Below are 15,374 nucleotides of genomic sequence, written 5' to 3'. Positions count from 1 at the left end.
TCCCGGCGTGGTTATAATATACTCGGGAAGTATTTCACATACTTAGGTATTATATTTAACTATAATGGAAATTTCGCTAAAGCGCGAAAAAAACTGATTGATCAAGCTCAAAAATCATTTTTGCACTTTACAAAAAAAATCGGAATCATGCGCTTCCGATGGACATACAAATTAAGCTTTTTGAATCTGTTGTAGAGCCAATATATTACTATACGGCTCAGAAGTGTGGGGTTTTGAAAATTTGAAAACGCTAGAGCAGAAGCAACTGAAATTCTGTAAGAGAATTTTAAAAATCAGATCTATAGCACTCCTACTTTTATGGTATATGGAGAAATTAGTCGGTTCCCAATGGAAATAAATATTAAACTTAGAATGGCACGTTTCTGGAATATTTTAATCGATACGCGTAATGAAAGTAAACTCAGCAGTATATTGTTGAGATTGGCACTTAATTTACACGACACTGAATCATATTCTTTTAAATGGGTTGGTAAAGTTAAAAGTATTTTTGAGGAATCTGGTTTTTCATACATTTTTGAAAATAAGATACGTATGTTCTTTAAAAATCACCTTAAACAAAGACTTAGAGATCAATTTATACAAAATTGGTTTTCCGAAGTTCATAATTCGTCGAGAGGAGAATTCTACTCAATGTTCAAGTGTGAATTCGGTTTTGAAAAATATTTGATAAAATTGTCAGAAAATAATAGATTACCTATTACCAAACTACGTACGTGTAATTTAAAATTTCCCGTTGAAACTGGGAGGTGGCAGAATATTCCAAAAGTAGATAGGATATGTAACCTTTGCCTTGAAAATATTGGAAATGAATTTCATTATCTTTTTACTTGTAGTAAAAAGTATCTTTTCACTTTGAAGTGAAAAATTTACAAAGGAAATACGTTCCAAATTACTATCGTACAAATCCAAATGAAAATGAAAGGTCTTTTGGTAATATGTCACGAACAAATTCTGAAAGGATTATCAATTTTCCTAAAGAAATTGATTCCTTTACTTTAAGCTAAAACATAATACTATTACTTGTTGCTTCTATAGGTCCATAATATTGAAGCACATTATGGGTCCATACATTGATATGTACAAATCAATGTGTAAAATAGGTGACTATGTGAGTATTTTGGATACGGAAATGTATGCATATGTGCGTGTGTGTGTGTATATGTATCTGGGATGTAGTCATATGTTTGTGAATATATGTGTGAATGCGCGTATATATGTAGGCGTCTGTTTGTTGGTATGCATTGTATCCGCATGGATGTGCATGTGTATATATATATATATGTATGCAAAGGTCTGGATATGCGTGGCTATCTACATATATGTACGCATTGCTGTGTCTAATTACGAAATAGTTAATTATATACATAGTAATATATATATCAGTATCTTCATATACATGCATGCACCTGTCCATCCTGTCATAATTTGATATATGAATTCATGTACATGAACCTCATGTTACACATTTTCATGTGTCTGAGTGTTGGAAATAAAATCTGAAATCTGGAAACAAAGTAGATCTACCTAAGTCTACAATTCGAAAGGGAAGCATTGCATTTGTCCTTTTCAAGATGAGATTAGTCAATACAATAGGCCTATACGGAATCAAGCACTGGTCGTTTGCGCGAGTAACGCCGCCGGGGTGTAAGTTAAACTTTCCCGCCATTCGAAGCTGTTGTAAAACGACATCGCCTTTTCCATTTGTTAAAAAAAATATATTTATTGTTGTCACTAGACTTAACCCGTTATCTAAATAAATACTTACATGTGGGTTTCTGTTAGATTTATATAGGCTGAAAGAAGACTGCAAGAAGACTGCATGCTTATGCCGTTTTACGACATTCAATGTGTGCTTCCTGTGTTGTTGTTGCGCCCTTTTTACGGCTGTACGGCATGTGGTTTGAGATTGCCAATCAAGACTTTTAAACTTTTAATCCAATGGTTGTTCTATCCGAAGTCAGCAATATGTTTTGGGGTAGGTTGATGACGACTATGAAACTTCTCTGTCAAACAAGAACTAAGGTTCCACGAAGACAGATCTCACCCATGCTTGTGAACTTCAAGTTTTTTTTCATGTTAACTGGTTAAGCTAAACACGTGTTCTCATTTCACATGAGTCAGAAGTTCTGCTAGTAGATTGAATAAAAATACAGATAGGAACTCCCTATTTCAATGGAGAGGGGTTCTTTTCCGTAATTTTATTCCACTCACAAACAGAACTTTCTGTGTTATTTCATTATGTAGTTAATGAACGGAACAATACTAAAACAGGAATTCGTCGTTGTATGCAGGAGTGCCCCATAAAAAAAACAATTTTAAATGAGACTGTCTACTATATATAGATTATATATGTATTTGAACACATTTGTAGACAGATCTACTGAGAACTGTGCATAAAAACACATAAGAAAACATCATAAATTAAAGTTTTATCAATTATTGCTTGAGTTTCCAGCTGATATGTTAATGAATGGATTTGATATATGGGATCATGTTCTGCATTTTCCAATTAATTAACAAGAGGTTGCTTTGCAAACTTTGGAAGAATTCAATTAGTTTCAAGAATCAAGTGTAGCAGAACTGAACTGTGTCAATCGATAACGAACGGGTAGCTAAATTGATTAAAGCGTCCGTTTATAGGAGGGTCCAGGGTTCAAACCCCAGTCTGGCTGTGTATTTTTCTGCTCCAGTTACACAAGCTTAAATGTGAACAGGACCATTCATGCATTTTCTCTAATGTCCAGGTCACACTACATGAATCTCATTTTATTTGTAATTACGGTTGAATCCAGGTGTGACCTTAGATGGCGGTAAACACTACACTCAGACAGTGGAGCGCTCTTTCCACATCTCCATGGCAGCTCTGGAACCTAGTGCTGGTATGCATAAAATATACATTAATTCAATATATTTTTCTATTTGTTTCAGAGATTTATATTGTATGTCCAAGAGCATCCTCGATATCCAGGGCTCTCTTTCGCTCTCTACACCCCTGGAATATGTCATAGCAAAATTGAAGGCTTCGTGTGTGCCACCTTATTGATGAGACAAGAAGACTAGTTTGATCCTTTGATGTACATCAAAAGAATCTTGCAGTCATGTAAATGGTAAAAATTGACAGGCTTTGAAGTCGGGCGTCTCTCCTTTTAAATCTTCAAAGGACAGGTGTCAGCCTAGCGATTGGTCAGTTTTTATTTAATTGAGACCAATCAAACAGCTATCTTCTGCCTTCAATTTTGCTATGACATATTCCTGGGGTGTAGAGATCAAAAGTGAGCATAAGCCCTGGATATCGAGGATATTGGTCCAAGGGTATCTAATGTTCTATTATTTAATATCAAAATTGACGGATTAGAATGTAATTACCCATTTCAAAATAAAACTTGTAATATAATAGAAAAACAATACTATGTACATATAAGGATAAATTTATGTTAAACTTTCAAGAGCAATTCATACAATAGTACTTGAACTTTAGATGATTTGAAGTAACAATACAATACTTACAGGTATGTACATGTATGTATATTAACTTATAATATTGTTTTTTCTATTATAAACAGCCTCTAATGGGAAGTTGTCGAAGCAGCCAGTATCTGTGATGATTCAGCATGACAAGGCAGAATTCATGCTTTGTACACTAGAACAGGGACGAGTTTACCAACAGACACTGGACCTCAACTTCACTGAAGGTGAAGAAGTCACCTTCTTCTTAAATGGCACAGGTGAGGGATATTTATTTCATTACATGTTCAGCATATAACTTGTAAAAATGAAACTTACGTCTGGAATGAAACTACTTAAATTTTAAACTTACCTGGTCCGAATTCGGACCATGGTGAGCTTATGCCATACCGTCGCCTCCATCCGTCCGTCCATCCATCCGTCAACTTTTCCTTTAAAACACTACTAGTCTTGAACAGCTTTATGGATTTTGTCTTAATTTGGCCTGGAGCATCCTTGGGCAAATGGGACTAAATTTGGTATAAACGGAGGATGTGGCCCCTCAAGGTGCAGAGGTATGGGGCCCAGTAGGGGAATTTGAGGTTTAAATCTTAAAATTCCTTCAAATCCTTCTTCTTCTGTACCATGAAACTGCATACAAGTGTTTGGTATGGTAAGGCCTTGGACAAGTTCGCGTTTCTGGTTTCTATGTTTAAGGTCAGGGTCACTGTTACTATGTTTAGATTGCTCTTCCGACTTCATTCCTCAACGGAATTTCATGAAACTTCATACAAGTGTTTAGCATGACAATACTTTGAACAAGTTTGTGTTTCAGGTTTCTACATTGAAGGCCAAGGTCATTGTTACTATTTTGAGAAAAAAACTTTGTCATCACTTTAGCCACTTCATTACTGAATGGAATTACATGAAACTTCATGCAAGTGTTTGGTACGGCAATACCTTAGACAAGTTTGCGTTTCTGGTTTCTATGTTCTAGGTCAAGGTCACTTACTATTTTTAGGTCACCTGAGACAAAGTCTCAAGTGACCTATTGCAAACGCCTTTCGTCCGGCGACAATTTATATTTTCGACTTCTTCTCCAAACCCCTGTACCAATTTTAATGATTTTTTTCAGAAATCTTCCATGGCCAAAGGTCAACTAAATTATAAATCATATTGTCCCCAGTCCCCAGGAGCCTGAGGGGCGGGGCCAAAAATGGTTAAATTGACTAGAATTTCAAAAACCTTCTCAAGATACAGATATGGTAGAATCAAATACTCTTCATAGATGGAAGGGTCCTAAGGTGCTTTACCAAAACAGTGAATTTTATGACCCTGGGGTCTCACATTTCCCCCTGGTGAGGGGATAAATTTTGCTATAGTTTATATAGGGAAATCATATTTTGGACCAACATTTGTTTAATTTCCATTGGAATTAATTCAAACTTTGTTAGCATTATCAGCATTGGATAGAAGTATGATGGTATGCACATATCAGCCCTGACTGACCCCCAAGGGCTAATGGGTGGGGCCAAAAAGGGTTGAGTTGAATTGACTGAAATTTCAAAAATCTTCTTCTCAAGACCCAAGATATGGTAGAATCAAATACTCTTCATAGATGGAAGGGTCTCAAGGTGCTTTACCAAAATTGTGAATTTCATGACCCTGGGGTCTTACGTTTCCCCCTGGGGAGGAGGTTAACTTTACTATAGTTTAATTGTGAACTATATGGTCCCCAGCCCCCAGGAGCCTGAGGGGTGGGGCCAAAATGGTAGAATCAAATACTCTTCATAGATGGAAGGGTCTTAAGGTGCTTTACCATAATTCAGCTGACTGACAGAACCACTATTTGTAAGTAACTACTTACATATGGAAATCAAGGATGATACTACCCAGATCTTTCACACTTAATTATTTCTTTTTCATTTGGCAACATCGACTACATCAGTTTTTACATAACTCAGGTGACCAATAAGGCCCATGGGCCTCTTAATAGAAAAATATTCGTCATTCCTCAACAGAATTTCATGAAACTTGATACAAGCCTTGAACAAGTTCTCCTTTCAAATTTCTACTTTGAAGGTCAAGGTCACTGTTACTATTTTTAGAAAACTTTGTCATCGCTCTAGCGACTTCATTTTCTCTTACATATGTCACAATGTTGAAAGGGGACTAAATTTTGTATAAACGGAGGGGGTGGCCCCTCTGGATGCAGAGGTGTGGGGCCCAATAGGGGAATTAGAGTTTTAAATCCCTCTTCTTCAGTACCATTGGAGGGATTTTATCCAAATTTGGTAAAGAGCATCATTGGGCAAAAGGAACTCAATTTTGTATACATGTAGGGTTGCTTTTAGGGGGCAGAGGGATGGCCCCAATAGGGGAAATTGAGATTAATGTTTAAAATCCTTTCCAATTAATTGGGGTAGAAAGAATGAACCTAATGAGAGACGGAGCTCTCATTAATGATTTGAGAGCAGAGCCAATATTTGGAAATAGTTGTGATATGTAATAAGAAAAATTGTCCAAGGTTGCTTTATTATCCAGGTGAGTGATACCTGCTGGGCCTCTTGCTGTTCTTTCAAATACACTAAAAATGTATAATGGGTCATTTCTGATGTATATTTACTCTTTTCCTTCTTAATCACTTTCAGTTGTATAGGGATAAAAGAAATGTTTGTTTTAATGGAGTAGAAATGAGTGTGACTAGTGAACTTATCAAGTTTAATATCGTTGTGTGGAATCCTTCAGTTTAAAATAGGTGTTTATCATTGTTCTGCATCATCCACAATTTAATTTTAATGTATGTACACAGTGTATCTGTTCTGTTGTGCATAAATTCTTCCGGTTTTTTTTACAGGAATTGTGCATCTGACCGGTTACCTGGTGGAGGATGAGAATATGATGTCGGACCTGGAAGATATGGATGATGCTGATCTCAGCATGGAGGATATGTCAGACTCAGACTCTGACACAGGTAAAATACACCAGTTCTTATTAATAATTGATTCCGTGACTCCCATCAGTTTCTCAGCATGGAGGATACTGGTATGACTTGTAACCAGTAAATTAATCTGTGTCATGGATTGTTTATTCATTGGTTTCCAAATAATGTTTCACCCTAGGAGATATGTCATACTCTAGATCAAAGTTGTATACAGGCTCTCACTGTATTGTCAAACTTTCTATAATGCCAAACTTAGCTGGACAAATGATGGCAGTATAACAAGCTTATGCCGTAGTTATATTAATTTTTTGGATTCTTTTGTCATTGCTCATGTAGAAATTAAATGTTTAAATGTCACGGATGTTCTTGATTATAAAAATACTAACTACTAAAATGCAAGCCTTGAACATCACATACAAGTTTTACTCATAAATATGTCAAATAATGGTTTAATATTGAACACCCAGACACAGGTTATGTAAAGGAGAAAGGCTGAAAAGTGTCCATTCTGTGAGAGAATGGACTGATCGAGGCCCATAGAACGGACAATTTAAGGCTTTTCTCCTACTTAAAACACAGTTGTGACATCATGAATTGTTCTTGCTATTAATATGCCAATAATACAGGTGGTCAGCAATCACCTGCTATAATGGCCAATTGACACAGATGTGGCTAGGGCATATCTTATGTTCTTTAACTACAAGGGGATTAGAGCTTATAGTGTGACTATGTGACACTATTTGCAGGAATTTATACATTCCGTCATTAAATATTTGTTAGTTTGTCCGATATCTAAACCAGAACATATTCAGTTTTTCAAGAAAAACTAATATATAGATGGTATATCCTTTCATGTTAACAGTTTCCTTACCAGAATCACTCGAATAGATGCAAAAATGGAAGTACAGCATTTCATAAATTAAATAAGTTGTCCATTTCCAGGAGCTATAGTCCAAACATATGGGGCCATATAATTAATTCAAATTTCTGGTATGATATGACCTGACCAATAATAATGTGTCTCACATTTTGAAAAATTGAAAAGGCACCCAAAGTATAAATCTCAATAGCTCTTTTTTTTCTCTTTTTATACAGTACCTGGGTAATTGTGCTTCCTCAAACCTTTACAATATAACACTTTAATTTTGTCCTGATTGTGAGCTTTTTGGTTTCAGCACCTGCTCTTGTGGATCCAGATGATAGTGAGGACAGCGACGATGATGAAGACGAGAGCCCTGCTATAACAGGTATTATTATTTTGTAGAATCTGATTCATCCCATACATCAATGTTCAGGACAACACCAATTCTACTTCACATTTAGTTTTTCAAATATTGTTTACCAGAAATATTACCAAACTCAACTGAATTCACAGAGATGGATTGTTTTGGCAAAACTTATGAAAACTAAGTAACCAACTTGAAATGTGGGTGTTGACCTACATTTGATTAAACACACATTTTTAGCCCACCATCATCTGATGGTGGGCTATTCAAATCACCCTGCGTCCGTGGTCCGTGGTCCGTCCGTCGTCCGTCCATAAACAATTCTTGTTATCGGTATTTCTCAAGAAGCGCCAGAGGGATCTTTCTCAAATTTTATATGCAGGTTCCCCTTGGTCCTTAGCTGTGCAAGGCAACTTTTGAGACTGATCGGATAAACAACATGGCCAACAGGCAGCCATCTTGGATTTTGATATTGAAAGTTTGTTATCGGTATTTCTCAAGAAGTATCAGAGGGATCTTTCTCAAATTTTATATGTAGGTTCCCCTTAGTCCTTAGCTGTGCCGGGCACCTTTTGAGACTGTTCGGATAAACAACATGGCCGACAGGCAGCCATCTTGGATTTTGATAGTGAAAGTTTGTTATCGCTAATTCTCAAGAAGTACTAGAGGGATCTTTCCCAAATTTTATATGTAGGTTCCCCATGGTCCTTTGCTGTGCAGGGCATTTTTTTGAGACTGATTGGATAAACAACATGGCCAACAGGCAGCCATCTTTGATTTTGATAGTGAAGGTTTGTTATCGCTATTTTTCGGGAAGTACGGGAGGGATCTTTCTCAAATTATATATGTAGGTTCCCCTTGATCCCTCGTGGTGTATGTTATATTTTGAGTCTGATCATAAAAACAAAATGGATTAAAAGACGACCTAAACAGATCTTTCTCATATTGCAATTATTGATTCTATTTCTTTCACATTAAGTACTGTACTAGTAAATATGTGAAAAGACAAACTCACTTTGAAGCTTGGCTTTCATACACATCAGTATTAAGTTTAGATCAAAAGTTACCTCAAGGTGCATTTACTGTTAACATGACTCGATCAAACAGATTAGAGGAAAGAAGAGAAAAGATCGAACTGACAAAGAACTAATGAAAATGGTACAAAGGTGGGCGCCAAGATCCCTCTGGGATCTCTTGTTTACTGAACTATTCAAAGATATGTCTACTTTGTTTTGATGGCCAGGTTATACCCAATATTCATGTGCAGGAAATATCAATATTTTTTAGTTTCAAACAAAAAACGAAAACAGGAACAGAAAGAAAAACCAGGAAAAAAGAAAGCTAAGGTTGTAGTGGTGGAGGAAGAAGAAGATGATGATGACGACGACGAAGATGTATGTATAACATTTTAGTAATTATTGTCCTGATTGTCAATAACAAAAGGGTTAATTAGGCCCGTTGCTAATTACTGTAACCTTCAATTAAAACTTTGTTATGCCCCATCTTTTTATTGGGGGACATTTAGTGTTACCCATGTCTGTCCCCGTCTGTCCAATCCCTCTTGTCCAGGGGTCATTTAGTGTTACCCATGTCTGTCCCCGTCTGTCCAATCCTTCCTGTCCCGGGGTCATTTAGTGTTACCCATGTCTGTTCCTGTCTGTCCAATCCCTCCTGTCCCGGGGTCATTTAGTGTTACCCATGTCTGTCCCCGTCTGTCCAATCCCTGCTGTCTCATTGCTTTGTGATGACTTTACAGACTTTATTTCTTAACAGATTTTCATCAAAGTTAATACAAAGGTCATGTATGAGAATATCTCGGATCTGTTTGTATTTCATTGTCCCAAGTTCATTGGCAAGATCATTCTTTCGATTTATATGCATTGACTTTTTAGGATGAATTAGGATCATTATCAGGCCCCTTCCCCAAGATAAATTCTGCTGTATTATTCCAGTATCATAATAAAAAAAAACATCCCTTTTCCCAAATGATGCTTTTTAGCTCACCTGCCCGAAGGGCAAGTGAGCTTATGTCGTACCGCGGCATCCATCGTCCGTCATCCGTCTGTCGTCAATTTTTCCCTTTAAAAGCCTTTATCTGCTGAATGACTGATTGGATTTTAACTAAATTTGACATGAAGCATCCTTGGGACCAGGGGCTCAATGGATTTATGAAATAAGGGTGTGGCCCCCTAGGGGGTTTAGTTAGGGACCAATAAGGGGGAAATTTAGGGGGGGGGGAATCTTCTCCATTTCCAGAAATGCTAAAACCAAATACTACTCATAGTTGTAAAGGCCTTCGGGTGGTTTATCAAATTTGTGATTTTCATGTCTCCAAGTCGCCCCTCCCTTCCCCGTTTGTTCCTGGGGAGGAGGTGAAGTTTAGTATAGTTTATATAGGAAATAAATATAATAGGCCATATCTTCCATTGTTTTGAACAGAAGTTGTTCATATTTGACAGAAATACTTGTTAGGGGCAGAGGGTCTGCAGGTAAAAAAAAATATGAGCCTGACCCCCTAGAGGGCTGAGTTAGGGGCCGAAAAGGGGGGGGGGGTTTCAAAAATCTTCTCCTCTAGTTACAAAAATGCCAGGATCAAATAATACCCATAGCTGTAAGAGCGGTTGGGTGGTTTATAAAAATTGTGATTTTCATGTCTACCAGGCCCCCCGTTTGCCCCTTGTGAGGGGATGAAATTTAGTATAGTTTAAATAGGAAATATACATAATAGGCCATATCTTCCAATGTTTTGAACGTAGTTTGCTCATATTTGACAAAAATACTTGTTAGGGGAGGAAGGTCTGCTGGTATAATTTTTGTGACCCTGACCCCCTAGGGGTGAAAAAGAAGGTGAATTTCAAAAATCTTCTTCTGCAGTTCCATAAATGCTAGTATCAAATACTACTCATAGTTGTAAAGGCCATCGAGAGGTTCTGTGATTTTCATGTGCCCCAGGTCCCTCGTTTGCCTTTGGGGAGGGGGTACACTTCGGTATTGTTTATATAGGCAATTCGACAAATGAACAGCCGGCCATCACAAACTTTTTATCTCCAACCTAACTAATGTGCTAGTAATAGTAACAACCTTATTTCTTTATGAATTATAAAGTAATGCTTCCAAGTTCTTACCCTACATGTCTGAAGTGGTTACAAATTGGCATTACAGAGCAAATGTAAACATTGTGCCATGATTGCTTAAATAGCCAGGTGAGCGATACAGGCCCCTTGGCCTCTTGTTTTGTATATGTTCCCAGTCACAAGGCACAAGCCCCAGTGGAAAAGAGGTAGAAAAATGACTGATGCTTAATTAATCACAAGGCCATGGGAGCATTCATGTCTTACAACATTTTCTAGCTCCTTATAATTTTGCTATGTTGTATATATATGCAAGTGTTTGATCAATTAAGGTTTTGATTTTTCTTCTGATGATGATGTTGCCCTATTTTAAATTCTATTTTATGAAATATAGACTTTCAACAAAACAATTATGTTAATTTCACAATTTTACATTTGTCTACTTCAAAATAGCTTTGATCCGTTAAAATTTTCCAGCATAATATTTTCATTTTCAGATGTCATTAATTCTTTCTGCTGCTGATCTTGGTGATGACGATGATGATGGTGAGATAACGTTTGATTTAGATTAAGTTTGATAGATAATGAAGTTGTATGTGAAAAATACCACATGAATACTTAAAAAAGTAAAAAAAATAAAATATACAGTACATCAAATTACTCATGGCTGAGTTGTTAAAGCATCTGACCGTCCATGAGTACTAGCCCTCTACTTCTTGGTTGCAGGCCCATGTTGATAGTGTTACTTTAATTTAACATAGTTTAACCCCATTCACAAGTAATTAATGTATCAAACATGACCCGACTGGTCCCTTTTCATGCTGACTGAAAGAGTGATTTATTTCGTTAACCTCTACATACGATGTTGTGAAATTGTGAACTTTATTTCGCACTAGACTATGGGACGTCGATAGAAATTGTAAATATTATCAAATGGGTCATTTGTTAGATGTCGATCTACAAGCCTCCTCCCATTTAGGTCAGTGGGCTGGGTCATACAGATGACTAAGCTGGTGTAGCCCTCATCTCAATTGATGCTTCAAGTTTTCCCTTATTTCTGGTTCAGTGTATACACTCAGTATCCATAGGCAAATGTTGCCCTATAACGTGCCTGTGGTTAGTGTCATCTTTCTCCTCATGGCTAGTATTGGTGAAGAAAAACATGGTGAAAATACATGTATTATGTTTATACCTATTGCCTACAGATGACGATGATTATGAAGATGCTGATGATGATGATGATGATGATGATGAATTGAACGATGAAATAGAAAAACAGATAACAGCTAAAAAAGTGAAGCCAGTGAGCACACCAAAAAGTGGAAAGAAATCTGCTGTTAACACTCCAAAGAGTGAAGTGAAGGCCACACCACAGCAGAAAAAGGAACAAACACAGGTACGTACATGTATATCATAATAACCGATATCATAATACCGTAAAAACCCATGTAATTTGCGCACCTGCGTAATTTGCGCAGGTACTTTTTGAGGCTGAAAATCGGGGAAAAAAGGTTATACTCGAATATTTTGCGCACCCAAAAAATCTGGAAAAAAAATGATGTTCATGCTCCGAATATCGATCTCTGAATATATTTTTTTTAAATATATTTCTATGATTTTTTTTTCATTGATGTAAAATGATATTTAAAACCAAGAAGAAACTACGTAAAATGTGTATTTTGTTGCTTGTTTTCTTTGAATTATCTGATCACACATGACACACACGTGTGCGCATATCGGCATACATCAATTCATTTTAGCAATATTTTACATAAAACATTTACTTGCTTACAAAAACATATCAATTAATAAGTAATTCGATGTTTAGTAACCGCTGGTGCATATCTCCTGGTGAAAGACATAATTAGATACCTTTTATTGATCATAATTACGATCAGTGAGAAGGGCTCATCATGGCGGCTTGGGTTACGTCACTTCAAACCAGGTCATGTCACAGTTCAGTTTGGCCACGGAATTAGATTATCTAAGTCCGTGGTTTGGCGATATTTTTTTACAAATTACAATGCAGTAATGAGCTAACACTATCTCTGTGATTACCCGCAAACAATAGCTCTACTAATTGAAATGATTTGCAGTCGTGATCGACGGACCGTGTTGTTGTTTTTTTCACTCGCCAACACGTGGCGTGAATTACGAAGCCCTACTGCATTGTCATAACTACAGACTGATTTGACTGATAAGGGATTATAAAAAATATGTTTATACTAGAAGCGTGGACAATCAATATATCGTCTTCAAATCTACTCCAAGGAAAAAAATAGTTAACGCAGACTATTTTTACGATGCTTCATTTAATAAATATTGAAATAATTCACGAGGTTATTATCAATCACGTGTTTACGTAATGTTAGACGCAAGATCAACATGAAAGTGAGCCGGTAAAAACCCATGCTATAGGTATACGCATAGGCGATTTGAAAAAACTTACAGAACTTACATAGAACGGAGCTTAAATTGAACAACTACATTTTCGTAATAGTATGGGGAAACGCACCGAGATGTCGAAACGTAATGTCGTAAGTTGATCGGCGATTCTCTGGCATAGGAATTTGGCTAAACTTTTTTTGTTAACGGTTACCTATTTATTAATACTTTTCACATAAACTCACATAACAACACATTATGTATCTTTTATTAATGTTTGACATAAATAAATTTGTTGATCGTCATTTGTCTTAGAGTTCCGTGTACCAAGGGACATAATCCAAGATGGCGATCCCTCAGAATCGTCTATCTTTTCCTGAAAAAAAAATGAATTTTTCTATACCTGTGTATTTTACGCACCCCCACTTTGGGTATTAAATTTCTGAAAAAAAAGTGCGCAAATTACATGGGTTTATACGGTAAGTGGGTTCCACTGTATTAATACATGGGTGAAAAAACATGTTTTTACATATGAGTTTAAGTTAGACACAGTTCTCAACAAAAATATATTAAATTAAGCACAATTCTAAATTATCATATATACATTTTTTCTCACCATAGAAAGCCAGTGTAAATTCAAAGAACAACATTTAAAAAAAACTGTTATTGTTTCCAACAACATAACCCCTCTACTCAGATTTACGCACAAACTATCTTACTGACAATTTTTTTGAAAGGAATTCTTGAAAGAGTTTAATTTTAGCCCACCATCATCAGATGATGGGCTATTCAAAAGGCCTGTAATCCGTGGCTTGTCGTCTGTCTGTCATTCCGTCTGAGTTCCATCCATCCGTCCTTAAACAATTCTTGTTAGCGCTATTTCTCAGAAAGTACAAAAGGGCTATCTTTCAAACTTCACGTCCCAAGGTCCCTTGTTATGCATATCCAATTTTGGGAATGATCAGAAAACCAAGACGGCCGACAGGCAGCCATCTTGAATTTGGAGAAGTTACGTTTGTTATTTCTCAGGAAATACCTGAGGAATCTTTCTCAAATTTGAAATGTAGGTTCCCCTAGGCCTGTAGTGGTGCATGTTTACTTTTGAGACCGATCATATAAGTAAAGTGGCAGCCATCTTGGATTTTGACAGTGAATGTTTGTTATCTCTATTTCTTAGCAAGAATTTGAGGGATATTTCTAGTTTTATATGTAGGTTCCCGTTGGTCTGATATTTACTTTTGAGACTGATCGGAAAAGCAAAATGGCAGACAGGTGGCCATCTTGGATTTTGGCAGTTTATTTGTTATCGCTACTTCTCAGGAAGTACTGGAGGCATCTTTTTCAAATTTGATATGTAGGTTCCCCTTGGTCTCGCTGAAACTACAAACTCACATCTGAAGGTTTTCTCTTATAGACAGCAGTATGAAGTTTAGATCAAAAGTTACCTCCAGGTGCATTTACTGTATACATGATTCGATCAAACAGATTAGAAAAAATAAGAGAAAAGATCAAACTGACGTAGAACTAATGAATATGGTACAATGGTGGGCGCCAAGATCCCTCTGTGATCTTTTATGGTTTTGAAAAGCATTTTTTCCAATTTTTGTTTTCAACAGAATGGTTCAGAGACAACAGAAAGCACAAAAAAGAAAAAGAAGAAAAAGAACAAAGAGAAAAAAGATGACAAAGAAAAGACCCCAGGTCCAGGAGGAGATGCAAAAAAGGTCAGAATGATTTTAAACTGTCAAGATACAACAATGTTATCTCTCGTCCATTAAAATAGTGGGAACCCAGGTGGAATATTTTGAAGAGGTAGATTATAGGTATTACTTGGTCTACAATTATGTGTCATGCTGTCATCATCAAGATAAGGGTTCTTGAAGGAATAACAAGATTTTAAGCTGAATTAAAGGAGAACATGTTTATGAAAATTCTAATTCTGAGCCTCAGTGTGGGGAATTTGGAGGATCTTTTAAAGTACAAATTTTACAAAATCCTTATGTTTGATACGTTAAGTTGAACTAGGTATTGCACTTGAAGGATTGATATTGAAGATGTTTTTAACATTTACTCTCTAACAACAAATTGATTTATTTGAGTATATCTAACATGCCCCATTTCTTTTTAGGTCACCTGAGACAAAGTCTCAAGTGACCTATTGCGATCGCCTTTTGTCCGTCGTGCGTCCGTAAACAATTTACATTTTCGACTTCTTCTCCAAAACCCCTGAACCAATTTCAATGAAATTTTGCAGGGACCTTCCATGGACAAAGGTCAACAAAA

At 36.5% G+C, this 15,374-nt stretch overlaps 1 protein-coding gene across 2 annotated transcripts in view; it reads left to right on the top strand.

Annotated features, from left to right (window-relative positions):
* The first annotated feature begins 1,878 nt into the window (after window positions 1-1,878).
* LOC110445578 (46 kDa FK506-binding nuclear protein-like) overlaps window positions 1,879-15,374 on the top strand; it is a 19,631-nt gene continuing 6,135 nt past the window's right edge. Inside the window, exons 1-9 of one of the 2 annotated variants that reach the window (XM_021490250.1) lie at window positions 1,879-1,996; window positions 2,814-2,900; window positions 3,585-3,746; window positions 6,323-6,439; window positions 7,606-7,656; window positions 8,923-9,029; window positions 11,204-11,252; window positions 11,912-12,102; window positions 14,708-14,815. In XM_021490250.1, the coding sequence (XP_021345925.1) occupies window positions 1,960-1,996; window positions 2,814-2,900; window positions 3,585-3,746; window positions 6,323-6,439; window positions 7,606-7,656; window positions 8,923-9,029; window positions 11,204-11,252; window positions 11,912-12,102; window positions 14,708-14,815 (909 nt within the window). In that variant the 5' untranslated portion in view covers window positions 1,879-1,959. Of the gene's footprint in view, window positions 1,997-2,813; window positions 2,901-3,584; window positions 3,747-6,322; window positions 6,440-7,584; window positions 7,657-8,922; window positions 9,030-11,203; window positions 11,253-11,911; window positions 12,103-14,707; window positions 14,816-15,374 lie in introns of both variants that reach the window. The other variant, XM_021490249.1, reaches the window with a different exon arrangement.

Source organism: Mizuhopecten yessoensis, unplaced genomic scaffold (genome assembly GCF_002113885.1).
Source record: "Mizuhopecten yessoensis strain PY_sf001 unplaced genomic scaffold, ASM211388v2 scaffold2329, whole genome shotgun sequence".
Lineage (NCBI taxonomy): Eukaryota > Metazoa > Mollusca > Bivalvia > Pectinida > Pectinidae > Mizuhopecten > Mizuhopecten yessoensis.
Note: the sequence above shows the minus strand (reverse complement) of the source record. Positions and strands in the feature narration are given on the sequence as shown.